This window comes from Brachionichthys hirsutus, chromosome 13 (genome assembly GCF_040956055.1).
Source record: "Brachionichthys hirsutus isolate HB-005 chromosome 13, CSIRO-AGI_Bhir_v1, whole genome shotgun sequence".
NCBI classification, from domain to species: Eukaryota; Metazoa; Chordata; class Actinopteri; order Lophiiformes; family Brachionichthyidae; genus Brachionichthys; species Brachionichthys hirsutus.
In genome coordinates, this window is record NC_090909.1 from 6027221 (window position 1) to 6040162 (window position 12942).

At 43.0% G+C, this 12942-nt stretch overlaps 1 protein-coding gene across 1 annotated transcript; it reads left to right on the forward strand.

Annotated features, from left to right (window-relative positions):
* The first annotated feature begins 1482 nt into the window (after positions 1-1482).
* Positions 1483-12704, forward strand: kcng2 (potassium voltage-gated channel, subfamily G, member 2). The gene is made up of 2 exons (XM_068747575.1): positions 1483-2271; positions 11877-12704. Exons 1-2 carry the CDS (start codon positions 1483-1485, stop codon positions 12702-12704), a joined length of 1617 nt encoding a protein of 538 aa, XP_068603676.1.
* Positions 12705-12942: the final 238 nt, after the last annotated feature.

The following is a 12942-nucleotide window of genomic DNA, read 5'->3' on the forward strand; positions in this document are numbered from 1 at the left end:
CTCCTGAGTGAGCAAAGGATCACTCCAAATTCTGAATACACCTATTTTTCTGAGACGGAAACACTAAAAATGTTTCTATCTTTTTAAGCGACTTTGAGTTTTTAGAAAAGCGCTATATAAATAAAATGTATTATTATTATCATGAAATAATACTCAGAAATGGTATCGTATCTCTGCAGCATGAATTGGGTGGATATGCAAATGTCCATTTTACAAATGACTACAAATAAGTTAAATATATTATATTAAATATACCAAATATCCACTTCACTAACACCTTTCTGCTCATTATTTAACATCATAATTCAAACGGAAGGGGTGATTGTGACCATATTTCACAATTTTCCAGATACTGATTTGCTGATACTAATCTTGGGCGCCCCACCTTGGGCCTTTGGTGATCTTATCTCCTGTGTTTTGGGGTTGATAAATAAAAAAGGCGAGCATTCCCGTGATTCCGATAGGACTTGATGTGATTTCATGAGAAATCACATCAAGTGATTCTGATTTCATCAGAGAGGAGCCGCGTCACAGATGTTTGATGTGAAAGCCTTTATCCCAGTCGTGTTCACTCTGTTACTTTTGTTGTTCGGTTCAGATTCAGTCGACTGCGCCGAGAGACATCGATTGTGTTACTATGACAGCTGGCAACCAGGAATTGTCAGTCCGCTGAATTAATATGCTGCATAACTGCATATTAAAGCACTGCCTTTCATTTGAGAGGAATCGTTCTGTCAAAGTTCTCCATTTCTCATAGTCTCTCTCCTCGTGTGTTTTATTCCCTTTATGCCTGAAATGCATAACAGATGATACAAAAGTACATCACTGTAAAAACAAAACTTCACTCGTCCTTTATCACATACATTTTTATGCAGGTTGTCCATTTGGAAAGACGACCGGGTGAATATATTGAATAGATATGTTTTTACTTTCGTCTATTGTCACTGACCGTGAAGCTTGGTTTGAATGAAGCTTTGCAGTAAACACTGTTTCATACAGCTTTATGTCACGTTTATGTTCATGAGTAGATCGCATCAAACCATGCTAACGTCCTTGCCTCAATGCGAAGTGATCTCTGTGTCGAATTAAGTCAGCTGGATCTGTAAGAAAAGCTCAAAGACTTTTCACCTTTCATCCAAGAGAGGCTTCTTCAGTTTTGAAGGGAAGTTCCACGCCTTTCAAACATCTCATGCGCTGAACTGTCTGGGTCGTTGTCCTAGAGACGGAGCCGACAGTACTTCTGGGGGGGGCCATGAGCTCGATCTCACTCGCACCATAACGTCGCATCCCAACGCCCTCACTCTCATCCCCATTTCCTGTCACAAAACCTTTTACATGTAGTAATTGTTGATTTGTCTTTTTCCCTATAGAGACACCCCGTATTCCTAAATGGGTGACAATCTCCCAGTCGCCTCACATACGCTGTGAAGTCCCCTCTCCCATCACGTTGCACAGGACAGAGTCCCCAACTGACCGGCAGTGATGTACCAGGAAGTGGCGCTCCTGGCCGGCAGCACTGAACACCAGTTCACCCCCTTCCGCTTCCGCCGTGTGGAGAACCCGCAGGAGGTCACCGCCAACAAGGGTTTGTTCTACAAGCGAGCCCAGCTCCTGCTCCAGCCTCATCCTCGCCAGCAGGATGGAGATGAGATTGGTGTGGCCGATGGCGCGGCCATCATTAATGTTGGGGGGATCAAGTACCGCATCCCATGGTCCACCCTGGACGAGTTCCCTCTCACGCGGCTTGGCAGGCTGCGCAGCTGCAACAACGAAGCCGAGATCATGGACGTATGCGACGACTACGACGGCAGCCGCAACGAGTATTTCTTCGACCGAAGCCCGTCTGCTTTCCGTACCATTGTCACTTTCTTAGCGGCAGGTAAGCTGCGCCTCCTAAGAGAGATGTGTGCCCTGTCCTTCCAGGAGGAACTGCTGTACTGGGGAGTGGAGGAGACAAACTTGGACTGGTGCTGCCTTAGGAAGTTGCGACTGAGGCAAGAGGAGTACAAGGAGCAGCAGAGGCTGGAGGAGGAGGACGCTGAGCTCGCCTCGCCACAGTCCTGCGAGGAGAGCCGGCTTTCTCCGGGAGTCGGGGAACCGGATGAGGTCCAGGGAGGGGGCTGTATGCGAAGACTGAGGGACATGGTGGAGAACCCCCATTCCGGCCTTCCAGGGAAGATCTTTGCCTGCCTGTCAGTGTTATTTGTAGCCATTACTGCTGTCACGCTGTGTGTCAGCACCATGCCGGACCTCAGGGAGGAGGAGGAGAGGGTGAGTTCTGTCTACTCCTTCACAAAGAAGTTTCTCCACGCTCCTTCATTTAAGCGTTATCAATTATATTGTATATAGTCTATATAATTATATTGTACACAATATATATAAGCTATTTGCTCATAGGAAGCACAGTGGTGCAGTAGATAGTGCTGTTGCCTCACAGCAAGAAGGATGCAGGTTCAAATCCAACTTGGGACCTTTCAGTGAGGAGTTTGCATGTTCTCCTCGTGTCTGCATGGGATCAAAAACATTTCAGAGTCAAGAAAAGGAATGAGTTTACTCATATTTCATTTTTTGAATTAGGTCCCATTGGAATAATTTAATCCAGCGACAGCAGTGACATGCAGCATTTTGCCATCATGGCCATTCACATAAAGTTCAAAAAGCAAAACATCCTTGAAATTGAAGGCAAGATTACCAATCATGGATATATTTATATGGATATATAAAAAAACTTCTCCTCTGTGGCACTGAGGGAGTAAATTAGCATCCTCTCTCCGGTGTCTGTGTAGGGTTAGGGTTACCTTACGATTCCTTTTTTCCCAGCAGTCTCAGGGATGGGAACGTCTTACAGCTGCTACAGTAGAATTCAGATTATGTCGAGGCTGCAGCCCACATACTGAGTTTTCCTTGGCTTTATTTAAAATCATTGTGACAGAGGCGAAGGCTCAGAGGCAGCGAGGCCGCCCCTCCATTCTCATGAATATCTGATTATTGTCTCTTTCCTTTAGTGTCTGTGCAGCACTCATTCCATTAGATCCGTGTACTCCCAAATGTACACAGAACTCAGCGCATACACAATGCAAAAATGAGAGCGCATACTATATATATTCACACCTTAAATAAGCAGTCTTTTTGAGGTTTGGGTTTCAGTTCCGCATTTTCTAAATCCAATACTCCCCATGCCATTGTTTTGTTTATTATTTTTTTTGACCTGCTTCCAAAAATGAATATAAAAGAAGCCCAAAATAAGATGATTATTGTTATATAAAATGATGATTATGCAAATAGTAACCATGGAGTGTTAATCTGTACAGTTAAAGGCTTGTTTACCTAAAGCTGACCAATGAAAAAAACAAAACAGATTTGAGGAACCTGAAATGGTAACTCCAATAATTTATTTCGTTTTGAATTCATTTTAATTCAGGCTGGTGTAGGTGGAGACACATTTAGACATAGACATATTACCGCAAAAACATGACATATTATATGAATATACTGAAGTGGAAAGAGGGAATAGAGAATAGAATAGAGGTACCGGTACACCAGGAAAGAGTATTCTCATAAAGTTATGGCTTACGCTCTAGTTTCAAGTCATTAATACAGCACAATGTTCGATGCGTTAGGGCAAGGCTTTGCTATGACTGACAGACAGACAGGCTGTCCTCTCTTCTCTTTCAATTAATAATGCCAAACTGGAACCCTCACAACGGCTTTGCGTTACACTTGGTAATGCATGCGTTTGTTTTCTCTATGAGAGTTAAAGGGATTTTATAATTTTATTTTGTGCACAAACAGATGGAGAATGGTTAGCATGCACAGAAATGTCAGGATGTCTCAGCCATTGCTCTACTGTAAAGCAACAGCTGGGTGATAAAAACAAAACAAAATCACACTAAAATAATATGCAGAATTTAGGATGCACATGGTGATTTTAACTAGAGGTGGTCAGTGGTCGGCATTCTCAGAAACACTGCTGATAGGATCCCAAAGCTGGAATCTGTTTGGTAGAATGATTCCAATAAAGGACAATTCTCACAACACAAATTCCTACTTTCTTTTCCACTGACTACACATGTGGAGCCGAAGGCATATCAAAGCTGACGATGTCTTCCACTCGAGCCTTTTCATGTCTGAATTCTGACAAAAGCTTCAAAAGCCTCAGAGATCTGGCTGCAGAGCACCATGGTGTCGGCCTAATGGTGTCAGCAGAGAACTGGAAGTTAGGAAAAAAAAAGAAACGTTCAGCTTCTGCCTCTGTCAAACGACCTGCATGTCTTCATCAGCAGCCTGGGAGTGGGCGGAGGTCAATGAGGAAAAACAAAGCTGAACATTGATAGAGCTGAGCGCAGCCTCCTCTTATCTCCTCTCCACCGTGATGAAGTGTAATCTGTCATTATGGGCTGTGTGAATCTGCAGCTTTAATTATATGAATCTGAAGATCAGCAGGTGTGAGTAGAGCCTCAAACGCCGGACAGCTGAGAGCATCAACGTAGCGCCAATTAATGCACCCAGAGATGCCTTGAATCTGACTCCTCCTTTAAGTGAGCAGTTCATTAGGAGAGAAAACGAGTCACAGGGGGGGACAACGCCAAAACGGCAAGGCTGTCAGGTTATAATGAAGTGGCTGACATTTGTAGGAAACCTAGCATTACACAATTAGAAACCAGAACCCTTAACCACCACTAAAGCGAGAGATGGCAAATTGGAACAGCCTTCATCTCCAAGTACCCCAAAACATTACTTCTGTCCTTAAAGCTTTGTTTACATCCTGAGGCTGGTCTTGATCAGCATCCGTACATTAGAGTGGCGATGTTGATGGCGGTGAAGCTTCAGTTCCTGCATTGTCATCGCTCACGCTAAAGAAAATGTTTCAGTGGCTGCCAACCATCCTGGATCAGCTCAGCTCTGAGTTCTGTGAGCTGGAGTCGGCCCAACTGATTCGCTCCAATCACACACCCTCCAAATGATAATTAGCTTTGAGTAGTTTACATCAGAGGAGATCGAAAGAAGAGTTTCCTCAGGCACCCATTTCTGTATTTTAAAATATTGTACATATATAGTTTAAAAAAACACACCTATGGACAATTTAATGTAACCACTTCACCTAATTCCCATGTTTTTAGTGGTGTCGGATTCGAACCTGTGACCTTCTTGCTGCGAGGCAGCAGCCCTAGCAATGTCCCCGGTGATATTTGCCCACTGTGGGAGTGTGGAGAGAAAACGTCAGCCATCTCGTTACACATCCAGAAGAGATAAACCGGTGTTATCTCTCACGTTCTAGTTTCTAAATAATTACTGAATTCCCCTTTTGTGCGTTTTGTCCTGCAACACCTCTCGAGGGACGCATCCAGGCTGGTCCCCTGCTAAAAGCTGCAATAAGTTCACGTAGTGGCTGACTTTGTCTTTATTGAGCTTGGCAAGCGGTTTCATATCGCCTCGGCTGAAAGCGGCTCCCGAACAAAACCCACCGCGTGGGTGGATTCGTGAAACAAAACAATGAAATCTCATTCATTTTCTTAACTACTTATCCTGTTTAGGGTCGCAGGGCGCTGGAGCCTATCTCAGCTGACGCTGGGCAGCAGGGCAGCAGGGCAGGCGGGCTCTGGACGAGTAACAGTACATCCAGCAACCAATCACACTCATGTCTATCAGCAATTTACACAGAAGTCCTTCTTGTTGTAAGGCAACGACACCACCCACTGCGCCAGCTGCCTGCCACTTGAATTTCTGGCCAGAATATTTAAGCAGCTGAAAGATGAATGTTTTTATTGTGCACAAACATCTTATGTCATGTTGCTAAACTGTCAGATATGGGTTAAAATTTAAAGCAAGAGCACAATGCAACCTAAAACCCAGGAAGCACAGTCATGTGACCCGAAACCAGACGTTTTTTTGAAGCAGCTGCCTTGAATGGAAAGCACTTAGTCTGGCTGTCTAATCTAATGAGGCTCTGAGAGCGGCATTGGGTGACTGGGAGACCTTTTTTTCTACCAACTCTCCTTCTCTCTGCCATAAACAAAAAGATGCATTTCACATTTCATGGTAGCTCTTCCACACACTCGAGATGAACAGGGGATTAAAACCTCAATTATCTTGCTGATTACGCTGCAAATGGGTAAAGTGCTGTTTTACCCATTTGTCTTCTGCAAGAACTCGTGCTGTGGGTCTGACCTCTCAGCGACTCCGCTCATGCCTCAGAGAACCAGTGCGCCCCATTCTGATGTAAATGCCATTTAAACTACACCCTTGCCTGAGTCATTTATCATCACGGGGGACTGATGACTCAGCGCTCCGGATGGGGTGGAAGAGGAATGCTGTAGCAAATGCTGTCGGAAATGAGGAGGAATCTGTCTTGGTCTTTGGAAGTGCACATCAAACATTTCTCTGAAATGTACACTCCATCATGGTGGTCATGATTTACGCCTCTCTTGCAGTGTTTGTTGAGTAGTTTCTGAAGCTCAACCTGTAGATCCACATGGGAATATTTGTGTATTACGGAGGAACTTTAGAACATTCTCTATTTTCTCTACCGTTAGTCTCTAATTGCGACTCGTGGGATTTGACAATACACTTCCGTGTTTACAGTTTACGTGTGGATCTGCTTCTGTGGTGTGTTTCCTGTGAAAAGAACACGTCGTAAACGGCAACGAAAAACAAAGAGATGAATGTGACTTTAATTTTACACAAAGTAAACTCCTCATGGTTTGGCACCACCTCTAGATGCTGTCACCCAGTGGGTTGGCACCAACTGTTCGCTCAGGTCATCAGAATCAGAATCAGAAGTTGTTTATTGTCATTGTCAATGAGGGTTCAAATACTAGGAATTTTTCTCTGTGAAAAATATTGTGCTGTTACCAAAAAGTGTTTTGGTAACAGTCCTCAGCATTGCTTTTATTTATTCTCATTGTTTATCATATACAGTAATTATTATTATTAATGCAGCTATAAGTATTAATTGATATAAGATTTTATTTTTTTAAAGCTAAATATTGACAACAGAGTCTACTCTTTAGATTTTAGCAAGGAAACATTGAAGATCCTTGTCTACATTACGTTTGTGGATTTCTGCATTATTATATTTTTTTACAGCCTAAGACATTTCGTCTAATGAACCTGTCAAGATTCCTCCTGAAGGTTTGAAGACTAATGGTGCTGTCTTCAGGCGACTGCCTATACGTCCCACCCTTACATGACTTGAATAGCAGCAGGAGCTTAATGCAAATAGAAAGGTATCTAAATGTCTTGTTTTCACAGGCAGTCACGTTTCCTGTTTATTTTAAATTAATTTAGAGCCTCCAAGAATGGAAAGTAAAAGAGGTCAAATAATGTCTTCCTTTAAACATTTCATTATTTCTAGGTGGAAATATGCTTAAGCTCTAACCGCTCCTCCCAGATGAACAGCTTCTCCACACATGAAGAGGAAACATTGACTTTAAGTATTAAATGTCTCCTGTTATAGAAAAAGCATTTGCATTAGTATAATCATTTGGAGTTCGATTAGTCTCTATGTCATTTCCTGAAACAGTGTAATACTGACTATTTTAAAACTATTACAGTGGAGCCACAAAGGAAACACTTTGCTGTGTGAATGGGATAAAGGAAATAAACTGATGCGAATGTACAGTTTGCCAAAATCTCATTAGAGCATGGAGAGAATTTAGATCTCCAGAGATCGGGCTTTCAAGTTTGTCTCCAAATGCTTTGCTTAAGTGGAATATTACAAAAAAAATATTTGACTCAAGACAATAATTTTTAGCCCAATTTAGCCGCATTAACCTCGCTCGTAAATGTTAATGCCAACAACGTTTGCCCATTAAGGCCTCAGTGGAGACAGAAGTGTAAGAGCTGTTTGGAGGGCTGTTATTCCCTGTAAACCAATAACATGCAAGAAGCAAAGGCTGACAGTAAACGTACTAATTTTCTCCTTCTATTTTGCCTGCAGTTCATTCGTTATAATGCGTTTTAACATAAGACAGCAGAGAAGATAATTTGTCTGAGGATGATCAGATGAGATTAGATGACCCCCCCCCCCCCCCCCCATGGAGAGCTTTGTCCACCACAGCAGCACAAAACATAATATAAAGGGCAGCCTTATGGGTTCATAATTTCATAAACGCAGCGCTTCAGTGTTCCAGGTTGAAGTGAATCCGGCATCATGCTTGCTGTGAAAGCCACTAATGCGTGAGGATCACAGGGTGAGGGGAATGAAAAAATATTTTCTTGCAGAAGAGAACAGAACACATAAATGTTCCTCGCCCCCTCCCCAAAGAGCTGGCAGCAATAAATGAATATTGAATATTGACAAGCAAGCGTAATAGCTTGGGTCCAGGCCAGCTCAGTGTGGTTGAGTTATAGCAGCGTTTTCATGCTGCTGAGAAAGAAATACATTTCCCTACGTTATTAAAACATCTGATTAATCTCGATCGTGCAGGTGGATTAAAAATCTTCAAGATAAAGATTAGGTTTTTTTTTTTAAATTGCTAATTACGATGATGTAATTACTGAATCTGAAGAGAAAAAAGGACACCATTAATTCTGATTTACATGCATCTGGAAATCAACATGTAATCTTTTCAAGCTCTTCCTCTGTTACAGGTTTTAGTCAGACCCGTGAAAGTTCGTACGAGGAGAACTGAAACTGTTTTAGTACGTCTTTATTGACTCTTACTCCCGTGCGTGGCTTTAAAGCACGACCGTCAATTGGCTGGAAACAATGTTCACATTACTGAAGTGAACAGGACGAACTTTAGATTAGACCCGGCAACGAGAGATGCTTCTATAGTCAGCTCAGCTCACGCATGAAACAAAAAAAACTAACATCATGCTAACAAGATTCAAATTTGTCATCAATGCCAAAATAATGAGAAGCAGTAATTTGAGAGTGTTTTAAACAAGACTAGCTATCCAGACTGGTGCTACCACCTGTAAGATTTCCAAGACATAACTTCTTGGCTTTCAACAGAAACATGAGCTCCATTCGAGTGACTCTGAAGCTCAGCTACAGATTGGTGGTGGCGTTGCCACGTCTCCACCCACGCACAATGCGAGTCGTGGAGATCGAACTGCCCAGATAGTGGTGGAGCATGATGAGCTGACCCCTCCTAGGTATTTGTTTAACAAAGTGAAACAGTGATCCAGAATCTACGTCCACCTGAATATGGAATCAACACTCTCTGACCACTTCAGGTTGCTTTATGTATTGAAAGTTTCTTCAGCATCTGATTGCTCGATACAGGCAACATCAAATTATACACACTGCAAGTTCCGTTTTCCACATTGTGTGGTCAAATTAGACATCAATGTTTGTATTAATATATTTGTGGTAAAATGACAAATATGATTCAAGTGCTGCTGTAATCTGAAGATTGTCCTAATCGGTGTCATTAGAAGGTTGTGTTTTACAGAGACATGGATTCATGTACTAAAAAAAAAACAAAAGGAATTTAATGCGTCAGATCCAGACTTGTCAAATTGGATCTAGTTGAGATTGCAAATTTAAGAAGATATCTAAAAATTAAGGAAGTGCCATCAAACCTGTCAAAAAGCAGAAAGTCTCAGCTTTACTTACAGTACTGAATTTATTTATTTTTAAACTTCCTATTACCCTAAATCCGGATGGGAATTTTTTACTTTAAAATCCCGAGGATTTCACACACGCAATATGTTCTGTAACAAGATTATAGCTTTGTGAGGAAGCATTTTATGACGGTTTCTGGAAGAGAGGGAGAAGTGTTGAATACGCAATCTGGCAGGCAAGAACAAACACACGCACACACACACACATACACACACACACACCCACAGGCGAGCCTGGCAAGGTGAGTAAATAAGAGCAGCAAATAAATCCATTAAAAGGGATGTGCCCCGCACAGAAGCGCTAGCAGTGTGTCTCTATGAGACCCAGTCCAGCCTGTCTGTGAGGCTCAGAGGTGAGCTGCCTCCTCTTGGGTTGTTTGGCTTGCATGCACGCTTGTCTTCATTTGTGACAGGGTCAAAGTCTCCTGATCACTGAGATGGATAATTGAGTGCTTTTAATTTAATCCTCTGTGCATATGTTTGAGGCTTTCCAGCACTGGGATGGATAGGGGGGGGTTTGGAAATGCACTCAGCCAGAAAAGCTCTGACAGAACAAATCAAATACACCAGCCAATTCGAGGAAAGAGATGGCATCCGTTGCAGAGACTCCTTTACGGACAGAGTTGGGCTTAATGACAGAGGACGTGTGATAGATAGCGGTTAGCATGAGGAAATAAGTTAACTCCTGAAGGATTTGGACAGTTGCACCTTCATTTGTTCTGGATTTAGACTCCTGTTTCTTTGTATATGACTCACTAAAACGTCAGCCCATATTGCAGCACTTTTATCGCTACATTTAATGAGAACTATATATATATATATAAAAAAACACTTTTGAAGATACTTAAAAGGTCCGCTACAACAATATGGGGACACTGGTGGGTTGATGAAAGGGCTCAAAGAAGGAAATGGGAATGATGATTGTGACTGTGTGAAATTTAGGCTTACCCAAAGAGCAGATTTGCCTTTTACCTCAGAATGAATAAAGAGACTGTTTGGCTAAATATAAATCATGCAGCAAAGCATCTTCTCCTTTGTAAACCATCCAAATACGTTTGGCATTCTGAAAAGGAAGAATACTGTACTAACAAAAAAATAATGTTTTGTTTTTAAATTTCTGGTCCAATCAAAATCCTCTCAAACCCGAGCTGTGTTCTTTATATCCTAGTTATCTTATTATTTCACAGAACAAAAAATAGCACCAAGGCTGGGGTAGCAGCTGGCAGGGACCTATGGAGACATTCTGAGATCTACAGCAATGGAAAATGTCCTTAATATCATGATATCCATATGCAGGATTTAAAAATGCTTTTCTCTCAGAAATATTCCATATAATATGTTACATATTCAGCTCTCAGAGTGTGTGTACCTCTGCCAATGCCACTGACTGAAACAACAACAACAAAAAACAGGCCTTATTTCCTTCAGCAGGTCTTTGAAAGAAAATTCAGGTGCACTCTTTCACATGCATCACGCATCCAAAGCATGTTGTATAGCTCTGTGAGGAGATTATCAATTGTTCCATCAATTACCAGCTGCTACAAGAGATTTTTGTTTCTGCAAAAACACTACATTCTTGAAGTGAATCCCTGAAGTTTATAACCAGACAGGCAAAGTGGAGAGAACATTAAAAATGTGGATTTGAACCCAGGAGCTTCTTGCTGTGAGGCAACAGCACTAACTGCTGCACCACCATGCTGCCCATTGTTGTATTCTGATTACTCTGCCTGTAAAATAAATAAATCATTTCTTTTTGCCATTAATAGGACATACAAATGCAAAGCTTTATCAAAGTCTCCTCCGGGGCTGACTGTTATGTAATAACCACGTAATCTCTTATAATTACATTCTGAAATATTTATGAACAGTATTTCATCAGTCTTGGAAAAAAAATGGATTGGAATTTAAAGAGAACTTTCAGATGCGCTAAATTTGGGGACTCTGCAGAGGTTTCTGACCAACATGGTGTCGTCTACCCAAGCCGGCCTCGCCTCTTTATCGCTAAGGCTTGTAAATTTCAGAGGTTTATGAGGTTATAAAAACCTTTGTCATACGCTTCACAAATCATTCAACAACTTCTCTGCTGTTTCATGCCGTCAAGAGTATCGCTGTTCTGCTGTGAGATCAAACGTGTCAACCTCTTCTGCCACTCTTCAAATGGGAGGTTTTGAAATGTACCTCTATGTCTTTTTGTCCCCTTTATCCGAAGCCTCTTCAGAGTTTGCACACTCTGACGGGCATGACTGCTGGTGTGAAACGTGAGTGAGACAATATTTAAAGTGTGCTTTTTATTTTCTCTGCAGGGTGAGTGCTCCCAGAGGTGCTATAACATCTTTGTGCTGGAGACGGTGTGTGTTGCCTGGTTCTCCCTGGAGTTCCTGCTGCGCTTCATTCAGACTCAGAGCAAGTGCATGTTCCTGCGCACTCCGCTGAACGTCATAGATGTGGTGGCGCTGCTTCCCTACTACATCACCCTCATCGTGGACTCTCTGTCAGTGGGAGGGAAATCTGCAGGCTCGGGCAACAACTACCTGGAGAAGGTGGGGCTGGTTCTCAGAGTTCTGCGAGCTCTACGGATCTTCTACGTGATGAGGTTGGCCCGCCACTCCTTAGGCCTGCAGACACTCGGCCTGACGGTGAGGAGATGTACACGCGAGTTCGGCCTGTTGCTGCTGTTCCTCTGTGTGGCCATGGCTCTCTACTCCCCGTTGGTGTTCCTGGCCGAGAGCGAGATGGGTGCCAAGCAGGAGTTTACTAGCATCCCTGGCAGCTACTGGTGGGCTGTGATCTCCATGACCACAGTTGGCTACGGAGACATGGTGCCCAGAAGCATTCCCGGCCAGGTGGTGGCACTCAGCAGCATCCTGAGCGGCATCCTCCTCATGGCATTTCCCGTCACATCCATTTTTCACACCTTCTCTCGCTCCTACTTAGAGTTGAAGGAGGAACAGAGCCGGGCGCTGAGGCAGAAGCCGGACTCGCAGGACAGCACCAAGTCCCAGAACAGCGAGGACTCTCAGGAGACGGACAGCTACCAAGGCATCACGGAGGCTGCAGCTGCATCCATGCAGCGGAGGAAGTCCGTGGCTTTTCAGAGGGCTGCTGAGATTAGAGTCCACAAGCAAATTTAGCTGACTGTCTCTCTGCATGCATTGGCATCCTGGAAGGCCATGACACCTAGCGCTGGGATTTAAAAAAAGTTGCCAGGCTGCAGGATTCTGAACAGGGAGGGGATTTTCTTCTCTGGAGCTTGAGGTCTCTGCTTTGATCGTGTGAAGTGCACCAGAGTGTATCTTAGTATAAGTTTTACAAAATAGCTGCTGGGCTCTTTTTTTTCTGCACAACTAAAGTAAAAGGAGAACAAAGAAG